A 17,946-nucleotide genomic window follows, 5' to 3' on the forward strand; every position below is an offset into this window, starting at 1 on the left:
GAGTAGTACTCCATGTTTAGTACCTTTAAGAGTTTCATGTTCACAAGCGTGTCCCCAGGTGTCCAGCCTGTCTGTCAGGATGACAGCTCTGGTTATGAGTTTATTATTTTAGCAACTATGTTTGTTTTATGAAGGGATCTGATCATTAGAATCTGAAAAGTATTACTGAGCTTGGGAGAAAAAAAATACTACCACAATCTAGAAAACCAGTGGCCTGGTGGACAGGGAACAGTCAGAAACATAATTAGCAGGGTAACCCCAATGAACCATTCCATCAGTCTTGTTAGCATTTTAAATATGGATAATTGTATATGACACATGTATATCATACAATCATTCTTTTTTAGACGACTGGGAATACATTCTCATTTACAGCAAAGACATGGTAGCGATCAGGGGTAACTGCCTTGCCCATGGACAGAATGACTGGTTTTTCACCTTGCTGCCTCGGGATTCAGTCTAGCAACGTATCGGTTACTGGTGAAATACTTTAAACACTACACTATGTGCCGCCACGGCCTTCCCATTGGTACTCTGACACCGTGGTGTCAGGCCTGCAAATCACATTATGCCTGAAATGTGTCTAATTCCCATTGTAGTCCAGCCAGTTATTCATCTGCAGCCTGTATTCATTCATGATTATTAAAACCAATAATGTAGAAATAGCTCGGCAATAGAGCATGCTGGTGAGTACTCTGTATATGGTCCTGTGAAACCCTTCTTGTTGTCCACAGAAGGTTTTTAGGAGAACCGTTCCAAAGAACCGTTGCCTCTAATGAAGGGTTCTTCAGTTCTTGGTAGAACCCTCTCCGTTTGCACTTCATAAGGAACCGTTTGCCAATTTAAACACACCATTGGTCTTCCATCAACACTTTATGCCTGTCAATAAGATGGGCTCCCCTACAGGGACAAGGGTTTATCTGGTCAATAGTCATGCGCCAACTATGGGCTTGGCGACCAAAGTCCTACGTAAGTCATGCATAGGCCTCAGGGGGGCATTCCAGTACAGGCAGAACAGGGAGACATGCACGTTCTTACCTGACTATGAGGATCAATAACCTGGCACTTATGGCCAAGGGAGATGGAGGGAGAATACGTGGATGAAAAGACAGGCTCCTAAGGAAAGATGTGATTGGATAAGTGGATAACAGGAATAGGTAAAGTCACCTCCAAACAGACTGGCACCCTTAAATGCTGAGAGATAAAGATTATGTTTACCAAAAAAAACATATTTCTTATTCTCTTCGGAACCAGTTTGGTGTTTTGATAATAACTAGAAACCAAACCCTTTAATTTCTCCAGATCATTGACATCCTTCACTCAAAGCAATGTTTTGATTTGGTTCAAGTGTAAAGACCAAGAATCCCAATACAACATGTTGATTCTGTGGTGAGATAATTTCGTTGGGGATTTGTTTGTGCGTTTGTGGTCTTTGTGTTGTGGAAATATCTACCTACAAGCAGAAGCCAGGTTTCAGACTACAATTGGCCTGATACATGCTGGAGGTCATAATGCCATTTAACTTAATAACTGTTTAAGTTTTGATGTATGTACCTCAGTATATATTTTACATATAAATATATGAATTATACTTTGCTAGGAGTGCCAGTCCTTTTCTAGGTGACTGAATGTGGACAGAGGAAACAGGGAGGGACGGAGGAAACTGAAAATCATGCCGATAGATACAGAAGGAGGCTAGAGAATATAGTTGGCCAGTGTGGTACAACATAATACCGTGAACCAGGGAATGTTGAAGGGTTAATACATTTGGACAGTGCCCCATCCCTACTAGAGAGAGGATGCAGAAAGAGAGTTACCAAACCAAATCAGAAGTCACACAGAAGAACTCGTGACAGAGAGACCCGCGGTGAGTTACTGAGAGCCACTGGGAAACTCACAGAGATTATTTTGGACAAATCAAGTCGGAAGTCATGACGCTGTTTCCAAGGCTGGAGCAGACTGAGCCGGTGCTCCCCGGGCATTGATTCGCAATGTCTTTTCTCCTTAAAAAAGAGAGAACATCTCCAGAGGCCGATCACCTGAGCCTCTCACATCCACACCACAAGATTGGCATGCAGCAGTGGAGGCGGTGGAGGGGAGGATGGCTCATAGCAAGGCCTGGATTGGATAACCCAGCCACCACTTGTATGCAAGTGTTAAGTATTTAATCACGGATATATCCTGGGGTGCTTGAAAATAAAATGCTAAGTGTTTAATCATGGGCACATCCAGAGGTGCTTGAAAATACTGTGTTAAATGGCCATGCACATTGCAGCTGCTGTAGCAAAAACCATCCCATACTACAGGGATCTGGACAAGCCTGTGATGACCGCCTGAGTGACAACCTGCGATACAGTCATGAAGAGACACATCCTTTTGTCCGGTCGCCGCTGAATTATGTAAAACATATTCCTTTGTCATGTTGAATCAGGTCTCTCTTCATTACTATGTTGTGTGCCTTTAAAAAAAAAGCGTCCATTTTGTGCAGAAGAACAGGCAGGCTGGCAGCATGGTAACAACAAACACACCATGGTAACAACAAACACACCTCATCTCTGAACACAGCGGAGTAGCAATACTGACTTCAAATCAAGCAAAAGTTCATTCTGAAGCACGGGAAAAGAAACAGGTCAAGCCCATCACACAGCCACCAATCACCAGAGACAGGATAGCATCAGACCACGGCAGCACGAAAGAGCAGAGAACATCTAGAAGCTAGCGCATTACTGTTAATTTTCCCTAAATTCCGAGGTTTTACTAAAAATAAATCACTTGACCATCTAACCCAACCTGGGAATTTTGAGAAAGTTACCAGTATTTCGCAACCCTTACAAGATCCCGGCAACGCTGAAAAGCAGTGAACAACAGAAGAGCAGGGAACATGAGCGACTTAAAGAAGCAGCAGGCCTCACACAGAGCTCAGCGGACCCCCATTGGCACTGGGGCACATCTGTCATCGGGCCTTACCCACAGCTGTTCTGACATAGTGACAGCACCGAACTCATCAATAACCATCCCCTCCTCCTGAGGACAGGGGAAACACAGGGCACAAGCAGGGAGACGACTAGCATTAAACAAACCATAAATGTTTTCTTATCATTATCACGTGGCATGTATTTTCAAACCTTGACTAAAATATAATCTGGCCTAGTAGGACGTCACCTGAGCAAGTAGAATGTAATCTGGGCAAGTAGGATGTCACCTGGGCTAGTAGAATATGATCTGGTCATGTAGGGTGTCACCTGGGCTATTTGAGATTGTGGTCTACTAGCCCAGCTGACCATCATTTTTAGATTACAACACTAGCCCCAACCCTGTACTGCTGCTACATAGATGTTGGATCAACAGCACGATTTCACATCAGGTTTAAAATAAACCAACCGACAGGATTTAACATTATGTGTGAAGTACATCAACCGACAAGATTTAACATTATGTATGAAGTAAACCAACAGGCAGGATTTAACATTATGTATGAAGTAAACCAACAGGCAGGATTTAACATCATGTATGAAGTAAACCAACAGGCAGGATTTAACATCATGTATGAAGTAAACCAACAGGCAGGATTTAACATCATGTATTAAGTAAACCAACAGGCAGGATTTAACATCATGTATTAAGTAAACCAACAGGCAGGATTTAACATCATGTATTAAGTAAACCAACAGGCAGGATTTAACATCATGTATTAAGTAAACCAACAGGCAGGATTTGACACAGATTACGGCACATTGTGGAGCATCACTAACAGAAATGATGGAAAATCCAATCAATCCAAAAAGTCAGAGTCTTTGTTTTACACATAATCTGAAAGGAACACACTCAGCTAAAACTGATTATTTTTGTATGTATTAATATAAAGCAATACTGAACAGCAAAAATTCTCTACATAAAAGAAAACATTCACTCACATGCCATTCTTTACACATAGTTATTGTAAAATGACTTAACTCAGAACGATTAGCACTTGTTTTAGTGAAACAATCTTCCATCAGAGTTCAGTTTAGATGGATCTTGTCACAGTCAAAAGTAGACAAGGGATTTCTCCCAAAAAGCTCAGACAGCTAATCCCACAGGGAGACTGGCCCATATGCTTCATACAGGGTAGGGGGCACTTCTTTGGACTATTAATAGACTAGGGCACCACTTTTAGAGATGTGGCCCAGTGAGCCAAGTTGATCCTACTCAGGGGCAGATGGGGCTGATGAAGAGGGAAAATGAAAGGTACCCTCATATCAAGGCCCCTTTAAAATGGAAATGAGGGAAGTGGCTTAATAACATCACTTGAAAGACCAGTGCAGTGTAATACCACATTTAACCACACTACTTTAGTATTACTGAGCTCAGGAGAAAAAAAATACTATATTGGTGGGATGTTTCTTGGTGGGATGGTTTGGCCCTGTTTCTTGGTGGGATGGTTTGGCCCTGTTTCTTGGTGGGATGGTTTGGCCCTGTTTCTTGGTGGGATGGTTTGGCCCTGTTTCTTGGTTGGATGGTTTGGGTCAGTTTCTTGGTGGGATGGTTTGGGTCAGTTTCTTGGTGGGATGGTTTGGGCCTGTTTCTTGGTGGGATGGTTTGGGCCTGTTTCTTGGTGGGATGGTTTGGGCCTGTTTCTTGGTGGGATGGTTTGGGCCTGTTTCTTGGTGGGATGGTTTGGGCCAAACCTCACCACCAATAACATCTCCTTTTCAGTTTTCCCCTCATCTCTTGTAAATAATTTTTTGAAGAAAATGTTCCTTAATGCTATTTTGTTGAAAGCAATAGGTAAGGTAACTTATTATATAATATTCTGAGAAAAAATTACTACAGAATTGAATAATTAAATGAATTAAAATTCAAAATGGAAGCCAGTGCATCATGGACTTCAACCCCTTTAAAACATTACTGTGTTTGCACTACAAATTTTGCAGTTGTACCGTTGAATTTGTCAACAGGTCTATGTGATTTCTTTGGGCTGAACTGGGGTGTTCTTTTTTGTGAGACGAGGTAGAATCCTGAAGTTATCTGAAGAGTTCCAACAGTTTGTTACTAATGGTTATGTTACATCTATGCACAAGCTCAGACCCATTGGTGCAGTACAGTGAATCTCTGCAGAGTTTAGGTCTGGTTTGTTTGAATCCCTTTATGCCCACAATGGGGCTTATTGCTACAAGACCCAATAGCATGTCCATTTGAGTCTCACCTTTTTCTTGTAGGTCTGTTCAGCTTCCCATCCTTGACCAGAAACAGTGGAGTGTCTCTCAGTCACAGCCACCTTCACCACCTCCTGTTTCTTGTTAATTCTATTCCTCCAGTCCTCCTCACCACTCTTCTTCAGGAGGGCCAGCCTGGCGGACAGAGAGAGAGAGAAAGAGGAGAGAAAGACAGATCTTTTTCAGCATGTCTTTACTTGGCAGTCTGACATGTATTGTCGAACATTGCTGTAGTTACCTCTGCTCAATAATAGTGTACTAAACAGGGAAAGGGGGGGCCTTCCAAACCCAGACTAAAGATGTCTACATACCGCAGATGACCCTTCCCCTCCTGCCTCAACACCTGAAAAAACTTAAGAGTTGCAGAAACCTATATACCACAAGGACACCGAGAGATTAGGGCTGTGTTCTCACGGTGTCCCAAATAGCACCCTACACAGTGACCTACTTTTCACGCGAGCTTTATGACAGTAGTACCCTCATGTACAGTAGGGAACAGGGTGTTATTAGGGACACATTCAGAGGCTCATTGTGTCACATATGCATTACATCATGATTTTAATTTTTTTTATACACAGACAACACTATGAATCAAGGTGAAATCTTTGGGAGTTGGCCCGTGTTATCCCCCCAAACAAATGGGGCAAATGTCAGGCAGACTAACCTTTCTTTGATGGACATCTGTTTGGCAGACATCTCGGAGGGTTGTTTCTCGCTGGGGGTCAGGAGGTCGGAGGCACTGGGTCCGAGGATGTCTTCACGCCGCTCCTGTGGCTTGACCAGCACCTGGGGGAAGGACGTAGGCTTGGGCCGGGTCTGCGGGGCCGTCTGGGGGAAGGACTGGCTGGGGTTAGTTGGAGTCTGAGGGGTTAGCTGAGAGTAAGGCTTGGGTAGTTGCTGAGTGAAGATCCTATCCCTTTCCTGGGGCTGGGGTTGAGATTGGGCTGGAGGCGCCTGGCTCTCTGTCTGGGGAGGGTGGTCCTCGGTCCGGTGGGGATGGGCCTCGGTCCGGGGGGGGTGGGCCTCGGTCTGGGGGGGGTGGGCCTCGGTCTGGGGGGGATAGGTGTATGGCTGGGGCGGAGCGTAGGGCTTGGGCAGGGTCTGGGGAGCCTTGGTGACGGACTGGATCTGAGGCTGCTGCAAACTGGAGGTGTGAGAGACGGCCCTGGACGACACCACTGTTGTCGCAGTCCTCAATGACACACTGGGGCGTTCAGTGCCTGTGGACAGTAACACAGACACACACACACACACACACACACACACAAGCACACACGCACACATACAAGCACACACATACACAATGCATTGTAAAAAAATTGTGTAATCAATACTCAGAGAGAAGCAGCACTCAACAGCAGTGCAGCCCCCCCCATACTGACAAAACACACACACACACACAGCACACACCTCCAGACTGCCATTACCATGCACACATCAAAAACAGCCAGTGCAGTTTAATTGTCATGATCAGTGTGGGGTTCACATGGGTTTAAATAGCACTCGACTGGTTTCAGATCAAATCCAGTGGTCTGACTGTCTCCTCACCCTTCCACCCACCAGCTTCTCTCTGAATGTCTCTCTCTCTTTTTGTCTCTGTCTCTCTCTCGGTCTCTCTGTCTCTCTCTCTCTCTCCATATCTGTCTCTGACTGCAGAAGGTGTGTAAATGAAAGACCAGAGCCGCAGATGAAACCACAAGGCTCCCATTGTCTTCGTCACCCTGCCCTCTGTGATGCTCAGCTCATTCATGCATCTCACGGACAATTGTTTCCCATCGGCGTGTTCATTTAAGCTTTGCCTTCCCTCGTTCTGCATGAGTGTTTCCCCTCCCTTTGACAAAAGACGACCCCCAAACCCTCTGGACACAATGTATGCCGTTTCGGTCAGCCAGACGGGGGATGGACGGGGATGGACGGGCCGGCCGTGTTCATGGTCTGTCAGCCGGTTCTGGCTGAATCACAGCCTGCAACACTGACATCCATAACGTCACGCAAACACATCCGCACCCCATTCAACAGACATCCATCTGAAATCCCGACCAAAAGCAGCATGTCAGTAAGCACGCCGGCCCTTTTGCAGACAAAGGAAGCCGCGGGGACAAACGTATGAAGAGATATGCTAATTAGATTGGGCTGGACCCACATCTCCAGTCTTACGGTCTGTCAGATATGGTCTGTAACATGACAAACACAGAAGCGTCAGGCGTTCAGAGAGACCCAACACCCAAGTGTGTAGCCAACAGCAAGAGGCATGTGATTATGGTCCTGCACGGACCACGAGACAATAAGACATCTCCCTTTTCCTCACTATCCCCGCGAAAGGCACACACATATTTCTGTAGATTACACGTATGGTCGCTCGGACCCGGCCCAAAGTCAGGCGCCACGCAGGTGTTCTGTGGGTCCTACCTGAGAGGGTGTCCCTGGTCCTGCTGCCGTGCGTGGTCTTGGCTTTGTGCTGCAGTCCCGTGGGTCTTTCTGAGCTGAGTTTCTCTGCCGGGCAGCTCTCTGGCTCCCTCCTCTCAAGGGAGATACTACCACAGCTGTCGTCTCTCTCTCGGTCTCTCTCCCAGCCTCTCCCTCTGTCTCTCTCCCAGTCTCTCTCTCTGTGCTGCCTGGGCTCCACCAGCAGCTCGGTCCTGCCGTGCCTCAGAGCAGTGTTGTCGATGGACTCCCGCTGGCTACTGCCGGCGTGCCGTGGCTGAGGCTGGGGCTCTGGGGCTGGGGGCTGACAGAGCTGCTGCCTGCTGTCTCCGGCACCACGGCTCTCCCTGTCCTCTCGGCTGGCCCCTCCCCTCCACACATCCCCCTCTCTCTCCCTGTGGCCGTCACCACTGGCTCCGCCTCTGTCTCCTCTCTCTGCTCCTCCGCCCCCATGGCTGTGTGTCTGCTGCCGTAGCTGCTCTGAGAGGGGAGGGGCTGAGGAGTACAGATCTGGTTCGGGGACACGAGAGTAGTCACCGCCCTGGGTCGGGCTGAAGTACCTGAGAGAGAAAGACGGAGAGAGAGTGAGAGACAGAGAGAGAGTGAGAGACAGAGAGAGAGTGAGAGACAGAGAGAGAGTGAGAGACAGAGAGAGAGTGAGAGACAGAGAGAGAGTGAGAGAGTGAGAGAGAGTGAGAGAGAGTGAGAGACAGAGAGAGAGCGTGAGAGACAGAGAGAGAGCGTGAGAGACAGAGAGAGAGCGTGAGAGACAGAGAGAGAGCGTGAGAGACAGAGAGAGAGCGTGAGAGACAGAGAGAGAGAGTGAGAGACAGAGAGAGAGAGTGAGAGACAGAGACAGAGAGAGAGTGACAGAGAGAGAGTGACAGAGAGAGAGTGACAGAGAGAGAGTGACAGAGAGTGAGAGAGTGACAGAGAGTGAGAGAGAGATTATTGTAAATGTCACCTTTCATGGTATCAATAGCAGTGAAGGCTGAATTATTAAGTCATAGTGTGACAACATGAGGACACACCTCAGCCCTCCCCTCTCCTGGGTGGGGGTGGGGGGGTTGTAGGGAACAGCCATAGATTTCTCCAGATGGATGTTGTTGCCACCATCGGTCACCATGGTTACCGAGGCGACCGAGGCCTTGGAGGTGACGGCTGCTACAGAATGTACCAAGGAGGCAGATAGAGGCTCCAACCTCATCCCTCCGCAGTTCTGCAACTTCAGGAAGAGAAAAGGGAAGGAGGAAGAGATGATGGACAGATAAATGCATGAGGGGCGATGGAGGGATGGATGGATGAGGGGCGATAGAGGGAGGGATGGACGGATGAGGGGCGACGGAGGGATGGATGGATGAGTGGTGAAGAAGAGAGGGACGGAGGGGGATGGAGATAATGAGACGGGGAAGGGACAGTAAATGATCTAAATAACACCCGGCAGGGTCATGAGGTAAACAGCATTATCCTGTCATACAAGTCATTACCCCTGACCATGTCCCATTACCACATCAAAAATGATCTTTCAATACAGCATTTATTACGCTCACTGGAAACATCTAAAAGGTCATTTCCTGCAGTAGAGAATCATCATAGCGTTTGATCAGATTTCATTCATCTGGTTTTAGGAGTGACAATCGTCTCTTGTCCTCTACCATTATATAAATGACCAGTAAACCTCAGAAGCCGGCATTATGCATTAACCTGCACACAACCCAAATATAATGTTCCCGGCTAAATTTGTATGAATTCACGTTTAAAACAAACTCTGTGTTCCATGCTGCACCACAACCAATCCTGCATGAGTCCGAGTAGAATACATTCATATGCATGTCATTAAGTCTACATGCACACCTACTCAGCCATTGGAAAAGCAAGAGAAGAGCTGAATACTCTATGCTAATATTATATTCAAGCATCATAAGGCATCATAAAGCTGTATTCACAGCACATCACGGCTGTTTTCATGCCAACGTTTTCTGCAAGCAAGCATTAGGAGAAACTCAATGATATAAGTAGAACGGTACATAATATTTGAATGCATGAGTGAAAATCATGTGTTATAAAGAGGGGCAGAGCATCTTGAACATCTAAACGAACATAGCAAACCATACTGTAAATCACATCATTGGGTCACCATATAAAAAAAAAAAAAGCATACAAACTTTTAGGATGCTACAAGCTACATGTATGCGTGTATTATGAGTAGAAGACTACCGGTCAGCAGAACTGTTCAGGCACATTGCTAGACAGGTTTCTCTTACTTTTTCTCCATTAGTCAACAGAGCAGTAGGAGGAGGAAGAGAGGTAACCATGGGGTCAATCTCCTGTATGGACCAACACATCATCATTCACTTGCTGTATAATACACAACGTTTCAGTTTGATATGCCAACACTTGGATCGCTTAGCATGCGATTGTGAGAGTTTACCAAGACTGAGCAAGATCCACTAGGGGCCAAGAGAAACACACATTCAGGAACACTTCCCAGAAATATGGACACCCTAAATTGAACGGTTTATTTAGTCCAGGATCCGCCCTTCATCTGTGTCGAGGGACCTGCCCCTCAGTGTAAGGCTCGTCTTGTGTGACACCTAGAGGCTGCGGTGTTGAAGGGCATGAACGACAAAGTCAACTGATTCACCCTGATTCTCCAGCCATCTCCAGAAGTCGGCACTTTTCCACCCTCATCCATTTAAAACTGTGTACTCCTGGTACAGCCACCGCTCACATCAGTTACGCGCTTGACATCCATGTCGGTTCGTGTCTATGACACTTCCGGCCGGGGGGTGGATAATTGTGCCCGTTATCTATCGAGGCTGAGAGAGGGGCAGGACTCCTGACCGACCTCAAGGGTGATGGGTAACAACAGCGGCAATCGATCGATTCGACGGCTGATTGGTTAATTGACTGACTTAATGCCTACCTGGTCTACCTCTCCCTGGGTGATGGGCTGGGTCTGGAAACGGGAGTTGGCCCTGCGCTGGCGAGTGTCCCCCCTGGATGCCCCGGCCCCCTCGGCCACGGACATGGAGGTCTGCTGGGACAGCCGGTTGAACAGGGCCATCTTTTCCGCCAGGCTGGGAAGGTGGAGGGCACGCGTGTCAGTGGCTGTGTTTGTCAGCGTCAAAGCCTTGGTGCATTGTGGGAAAATTGTGACTATAAATGGTCATCGGTGGTCATGTATGATGTAAGGTTATTAGAGACTTCAGCGGGGACTGTCCTGCAATGCTAGCTGCGGGTCAAATTAGGGTTGAGGTTTATTTGAAACACATGGAAATGTTATGGACTGTTATAAAAGTCAACCAGAGAATTATTTGGATTTCTTCACTGATTTTGAGAAACTTCTCCCACCAGGAACAAGACGCGGAAAAAGAAAAATGAAGCTTCAACTTCAAATTATTATAAATGAGCACTGGCCCTTCACAAACGTTTTATTTGAGACAGTTTTGTTACCAAACACCCTCTTATTTCTTAGAGTATTATGACTTATGTTTGTGTGTTCGTAGTTGCACATGATGTTGGGAAGCATATTCTCTTCCTTCACCTAAGAGAGGAGATATCGGGCTCATCTGGACCAAGGACCTCCATCATTTCCTCAGTGCCACGTCCTTTTCCTTCACCTCTGGCCTGGGCTTCCCTCTCTCTTGATATCTCTTTTTCCTGCTCCCCCTGGTTCCTCACTATGGAGCTGTGCTCATGCAGGCTGGGAGGAGAAAATGCACGCACACGCACGCACACACGCACGCACGCACGCACACAGGGTAATGAGTGCAGATTGTGCAATGTGTAAACAGCAGAAGAGCCATATGCAATACATGTACTGTACATCTGACATATACTCTCTGACAGATGATCAGTAATGAATGCACATAACAATACACATGACCAACTGTTCATTTCATAGATGTTATAAATAACAAAAACATCCGGCTTAAAACATGGGTTGAATGCAGTAGCCAGGATAGTGGAACAGAATAGCACTATAGGCGTGTAAGTCATTTTGGAAAAGTGGAGAATTGGGATTAATCTATGGGGAAGAGAACTGTGATGCAGCTATGGCATAGAGAATTGGAATGCAGCCACGCTGTGGAGAAATGGGATGCAGCCATGGTGTAGCCAATCAAGATGCAGCCATGTTATGTAGAATTGGGATGCAGCCATGCTGTGGAGAATTGGGATGCAGCCATGGGGTCCTATCTATACTAAGTCGCTAGTCATGCTGCTCTCGGCCATCTGTAGTTGAGGATATGTGTGGGTACGAGGTTTACTGGTGGGCCAGTAAACAAAGTCGCTGCTACATGCTCACCCAACCTGTGAACCTGCAATGTGCTTTAACTAGCTTCACCTTTGACCTGTTCTCCCTCAGCCACATGTGACTTTTCAAAATATTAAGTTCAAGGGACAGTTCAAAAGTACTTCTGGAAACAGTGGCCAAATAAACAAACCTGTTTCCTCTTTCCTTTTCCACTGTCTGTTTACACAGATGATAACAGATCTACAGTACATCTACAGTTTCCTGACTGTGTTCAACTCACTTATAATTACATAAATATAAGCTAAACGGTCAGGGAGCACAGGACAATTCAAACCGGATACACAGGGGACCGTTTTTAGAAAATGTAGACAGGAAAATCCGTAATGCAACCGACTGCTCAAAATGTGTTTGACATCCCTGACCTATAAGAGTCAACTCCCCACAGTTATTCTATCTACTCAGGCAGCATGTAAGTGAGTTGGCTAAAACAGTTAGGTAATGTGAAATGATGGACCACTACCAACAGCAGAGGGCGCTGGGGAGCAGATGTGTGCCTGCTCCCCAGTTCAACTAGCTGCTGCATGACAACTGCAGAAGAACTAATCAGTGTTGCAAAATTGCAGTAACTTTCCCAAATTCTGATGTTTTCCAGATATCCTGGTTATTATTTAAATCAGAAGAAATGAGCAAGAATCCTCTAACTAGAATTTTACAATGCAATTAAGGAATCAATAATAACTTCATATCCATCACGGCTGAAGGTAAAAAAATTCATGCAATGGCACACAAGACCATTAAAACAAAAACAACAGTCTCACACAGAGTAACAGATGAGAAGGCATGCAAGCTCTAATTGGATATTTATTACGTAAACCCATGACCCACGCTCCCTCACACACACACACACACACACACAGTCAAGTCACCTGTAAGTGTTCATGGAGTTGCTGTCTACAGTGGGGCTGGGGATACGTGCTATTGTGGTGTGAACCATCACCGTTTGTGAGGACATAGAAGGAACACTTTATATGTCCAGGAAACAGACAGACAAACAGACAGAGATATAGAGATTGATACAGAGATAGTTATAGAGATAAAGACAGATGGGGCGATACAGGAATAGAGATACAGACTGATATTAGGTCTGACAAAGAGATCTAGAAAAAATTAAGAAATATAAAAAGAAAGAGATGGAAAGACAGACAAAAATATTGATATAGAGATAGAGATTGATATGGAAATAAAGAGATAGATATACAGAGATGGATTTGGAGAGAGGTACCGGTGTCACAAAGCATCAGCAGTAAGAACCACAAGAAAGCAACAAGAAAGGAGAAAAGACAGATCGGAATCGTCCTCCATACCCCAACTGCTCTAAAGTTGATGTTGTAATACTTGTGTTGTGAATCCAATGACCTTGATGACGCTCAAAACAATCAGAGGTGACATACGTGTGTGCAATGTCCACTTCCTCATTGGTGATTGGCTGTGTCTGTGCACGATCCTGGACTCGTCTCAAACGCCTCTCCACAGCCGGGTTACGAGACCGAGGTTTGGGGACGCTATCTGTGGTCCTCTCCAGTTCCTGTAAAAATAAACCTACTGTCGGTGTTTGCTTCTGGAGGCCCGTGGCACGAGGTTGGAAGTGAATACATGATACACTAACAAAAATCAAACCCACAGTTTCTAAGAGTTTAATACCACCTCATTCACTCCATTCCAGGCAATTAGCCATCCTCCCTCACCAGACCTCACTGCAATCAACATCCTCATTCAGTAGAAATATAGCAAAAAAAAGTATTAAGATACTGTACCCTAAATAGTGACCTCTTAGCAGCCACACTCATCTTAGCTCTTTCATCAAGCTTCTCTTCATCAGCTAAAAAGGGCAGAAAATGTTTTTCATATAAGTCAACAAGTAAAGTTTAGAATTCTGACCACTTTCCCCATTATTTACAGGTGTATTCTAGGTTTGTGTGTGTGTGTGTGTGTGTGGGGGGGGGGATGCTAGCAGGTGTTCAATCTCAAACACCTGCTAACACCCCCCCACACACGAAACTAACACAAATATTTGTAATTTTTTAAAGAAATTTGCATATCGTTCCAAACTTTTATCTGTTTACATCATAACATTTCTCATACACATTAATTCATTAATTGTGTGCTCTGATAGTGAGCAATCTAATCCAATACTTGCCTTCTGTGGTCTGAAGCTCTGTAGGACGAGACCTGAGAGAGTATAAGCAACAGCAACATTTATCAACATGACAGCGGTCTTTTTTAAGGCACTGTATAATCTCCCCACAAGAAACAACATAATTTTTTTATGTATTGAGATTGCATAAAACAGTCTGCAGTACACTGCATCTAAAAAATTACAAAAGAGAAATTACAAAAGTACTGTACACCCACTGGTGATTTTACAAAATTCTTCAGGCTGTTCAGAAATATGTTTCCCTGGGTCATTCAATACCTATCATCTACTCCACAGTCCAACTGCTCCACAGAAGTCAGAGGTTTCCTCTTACCCGGGAACATACAGCAGCCTCTCTGTGATACATCCTAAAACTCTCACCTATCAGACTCCAGCCTCTCTGTTTTACATCCCAAAACTCTCACCTATCAGACTCCAGCCTCTCTGCTACATCCTAATACTCTCACCTATCAGACTTCAGCCCCTCTGTGCTACATCCTAACACTCTCACCTATCAGACTCCAGCCTCTCTGTTTTACATCCTAAAACTCTCACCTATCAGACTTCAGCCTCTCTGTTTTACATCCTAATACTCTCACCTATCAGACTCCAGCCTCTCTGCTACATCCTAACACTCTCACCTATCAGACTCCAGCCTCTCTGCTACATCCTAACACTCTCACCTATCAGACTCCAGCCTCTCTGCTACATCCTAACACTCTCACCTATCAGACTCCAGCCTCTCTGCTACATCCTAACACTCTCACCTATCAGACTCCAGCCGCTCAGCAGAGGTGATGGGCTGAGTCCTAAACCTCTCACAGGACTTGCGGTTGTCTCCAGGGGTGATGTAGCGCAGAGGCCTCCGCGTCGCACCACCACGCTCCCGATCAGTGCTCCCAGCAGTCGGATCTACTTCCACAGCAGTTCTCTCTACTTTAGTCGGCTCCCTTCGTGCGGTCATGGGTCGGGATGGTGAAAGGCCAAGGCAACAGGAACGGAGAATAATTGTGAGAGAACAACGGGAAGGTCAGTTTGATGTTAATGATGCGTTTAATAGTGCCTTCCACAGCAATCCAGTCATCTGTGGTAGATGCGGCAAAGTCACGCACAAGATAATCACATTAACTCTCAACAAAATTAGAAATCACAGCACAACATGCAGCAACGAACCACTCAGGTATGCCCAAATGACAGATTGTCAAAACAAATAGTAAGTTATCCCTCATTCAAGCTTCGAAGGTAATAATTATATTGCGTATGATAATTAAAAAAAATAAAACAGAGGCTTAAACAGCTCAAGCGTCAGATGAGAGTCTACATTAGTGACAGGCAGACTGATTAGAGCCGGTAATCATGCTGTTCCACCTACAGCTCCGGCTTCCTGTTTGCATTTTCCAGGTATGAGTGTCGGAGCTGGGCCACAGAAACCCTGGTGTCCAGGGTTCCAACCTCGCCATTGAGCAGCACCCCTCCTGCCTCCCCTCCTTCCCTGGACTGGTGGGTGCCCACGACTGCCTCTTTGCCAGCGGCTGACCTCTCCGTGCTCCTATACGTCGCAGATCGATCACTGACACCGATGTCAGACATGGAGCGCATGCGGACCTTGGGCTTGGGGGGTCCGTCCTGCCGGGCTGGCTCAGCGCCCCTATGTCTAGCCTGAGGTAGGGAGGCACCCCTCTGGAGGTAGACGGCCGAGTCACCGCCTCTCTGTTGACCAGGCCGGCTCTGAGGGCCATGGTGACCCCGGAGGGCCTGCGGACTCTGGGGCTGCTGATGTTGCTGGGGCTGGGAGGAAGAGGAGGGCCTGGCTGGGCCGGATTCCTCTGCGTCCTGGCTTTGGCTGGACCAGCATTGTTGCGGCTTCTTCTGGTCACCGTCCCTGGTCCTAGTCTCCCAGTCCTCTGAGTCCGCACAACTGGTTCTCATCCCTCCAGAGTTCTCCCATTCCATGGTGGACGGGGCGGCACGGTCATCTTGGCGGCTGCCTGGCCCCAGCTGGGGCTCACCTCTCTGGGGGTCGTCCGCGCTCTTCTCCCTGCGGCGGATCTCTGAGGGCAGCACTGCCTTCCGGCTCTTCAGCAGCCCCTCTGTGTGTACCTCCTCTCTCAGTGCCTGCCTGCCCTCCCGGGGGTTCTCCCGTTGGTTCTCCCTGTGGTTCTCCCTGTGGTTCTCCCTGTGGTTCTCCCGTTGGCTCTCCCTACGGTTCTCCCGTTGGCTCTCCCGTTGGCTCTCCCGTTGGCTCTCCCTACGGTTCTCCCGTTGGCCCTCCCTACGGTTCTCCCGTTGGCTCTCCCCGTGGGTCGTGTAAATGTGGTCGGCGCTGACCCTCCTTCTTGGGGGCTCCGTCTCCACCCGGGGGGCCGGCATGGCTAGGTAAGGCTGAGGGTCTGTGGGTGTCCCATGGTGGCCCCCCTGGTGGCCAGCGGCAGGGGCTGATGTGTGTGTGTGTGTAACTGAGGCGTGGGGGTACGGGACGTGGGTGTAGACAGGTTGGGGGTGCTGAGAGAAAGAGGGGGCGGTCCTTTGGTAGGTGGCAGGTTCAGAGCTGTGGCCGCGCCGGGGTATGTAATGAGTGGGGCTGGTGTGAGAACCTTCCGGGTGTCTGCTGACTGGAGGCTCAGGAGCTGGACCGCGCTCTGCAGAGGCCCTTTGGACGCCACTCTCGTCTTTCGATATTCTGTCTCTTACTCTGATTCTTAAAAGGGGGAAGAACAAATTTACGGACTATAGCACTGACAATCAAATCGAAGACAATGTGACTCCCAAGTAAACTACCACATTCAAATTGATGACGCCTCTCCCAGGTGCTCAAAGGCAGTATATTTGATAGTGAACAGGGTGTCATTTGGAACTCAACCAGGGATGCACACCAACACACAGTCATGTGACGATCATTTAGAGAAGACCATCTGGGGTGAACAAATAGGGATAAATAAAAACAGCACTGCATGCTCTTAATTCAATGTAATCATGGGACAAACATCAAGAAAAAGCACCCCATCCATCTCAACAACAGATTGAGGTTCAACTAGGGACATGTCAAGACTAATCGTTCCTACATCCTAAATGTTCTAGCTCCCTCAAATTTCACAGTGCCAAATATGAGTGAGCCTTTACCACTTTCATCCATGGCCCCTTGCTCCTCACAGCCAAAGGTCATTTTATGTTGCATCCCAAAATGGCTGGCAATTCCCTTTACAGAGCACCAAATAGGTAACAGGTGTCATTAAGCATGCGCCACGCTAATCTCCCGGTACACCACTAAGCCACCCCGAACTGACAAGCCACCGCCTCATTTCATCTGACATGGCACGGCAGGGGTTTAAATGGCATCCATGAGGACACACACCTCCGCGGCGACCAACCCCTTATCTGGGCTTTACCTGGCGGCACAGGCCACATGTAGCCTGAGAGGCAGTCTGTTTGTGCTAGCATGCCAACACTGGATGTAGTGTCGGGCTGACAGCAGGGGCGCTAAATTGATCGGAGACCGGTCGAGACCATGCAGAGGTTGCACTGCAGACCCCAGGTTGTCTGGAGACGCGAGTGCAACTTACAGCACAGCACATAGTATATGTGTTGAAAAGCTGCACGTGGCTGGAAGCACCATGAGAGGCTGAAAGTCTCAGTGTGTGCTAACAAATGCAAGGAAAATGTCAGCCTTTACAGTCCACTCCAGTTCTGCCTTACAAATCTTCCTCCCTATAAGGTGCACTACTTTAGACCAGAGTTCTGTGGGATTAACATCTAACGCTACATCCCTGTCTTCAGCCGGCCAGCCATGGATCCAGCACATTTAACATTACATCCCTGTCTTCAGCTGGCCAGCCATGGATCAAGCACATTTAACATTACATCCCTGCTTTCAGCTG

General features: G+C 47.2%; 1 protein-coding gene across 5 annotated transcripts in view; it reads right to left on the reverse strand.

The window, feature by feature from the left end:
• The window catches only part of LOC105024582 (supervillin), a 49,467-nt gene that overhangs the window by 13,388 nt on the left and 18,133 nt on the right, over positions 1-17,946 (reverse strand). For 3 of the 5 annotated variants that reach the window (XR_003777812.2, XM_029116889.2, XM_029116885.2), the window contains 16 exons: positions 15,444-16,769; positions 14,839-15,021; positions 14,075-14,106; positions 13,692-13,756; positions 13,329-13,462; positions 12,804-12,899; positions 11,167-11,325; positions 10,546-10,699; positions 9,884-9,946; positions 8,651-8,844; positions 7,605-8,179; positions 5,860-6,415; positions 5,186-5,330; positions 2,968-3,024; positions 1,899-2,003; positions 1,039-1,116 (listed from right to left, as the gene is read on the reverse strand). Coding sequence is in view for 4 of the 5 variants with exons in the window: in XM_029116889.2 (XP_028972722.2) it covers positions 1,039-1,116; positions 1,899-2,003; positions 2,968-3,024; positions 5,186-5,330; positions 5,860-6,415; positions 7,605-8,179; positions 8,651-8,844; positions 9,884-9,946; positions 10,546-10,699; positions 11,167-11,325; positions 12,804-12,899; positions 13,329-13,462; positions 13,692-13,756; positions 14,075-14,106; positions 14,839-15,021; positions 15,444-16,769 (3,922 nt within the window). In the remaining variant the exon portion in view is untranslated. The remainder of the gene's footprint in view (positions 1-1,038; positions 1,117-1,898; positions 2,004-2,967; positions 3,025-5,185; positions 5,331-5,859; positions 6,416-7,604; positions 8,180-8,650; positions 8,845-9,883; positions 9,947-10,545; positions 10,700-11,166; positions 11,326-12,803; positions 12,900-13,328; positions 13,463-13,691; positions 13,757-14,074; positions 14,107-14,838; positions 15,022-15,443; positions 16,770-17,946) is intronic. The other 2 variants (XM_029116888.2, XM_029116887.2) reach the window with 2 other exon arrangements.

Source organism: Esox lucius, chromosome 3 (assembly GCF_011004845.1).
Source record: "Esox lucius isolate fEsoLuc1 chromosome 3, fEsoLuc1.pri, whole genome shotgun sequence".
NCBI classification, from domain to species: Eukaryota; Metazoa; Chordata; class Actinopteri; order Esociformes; family Esocidae; genus Esox; species Esox lucius.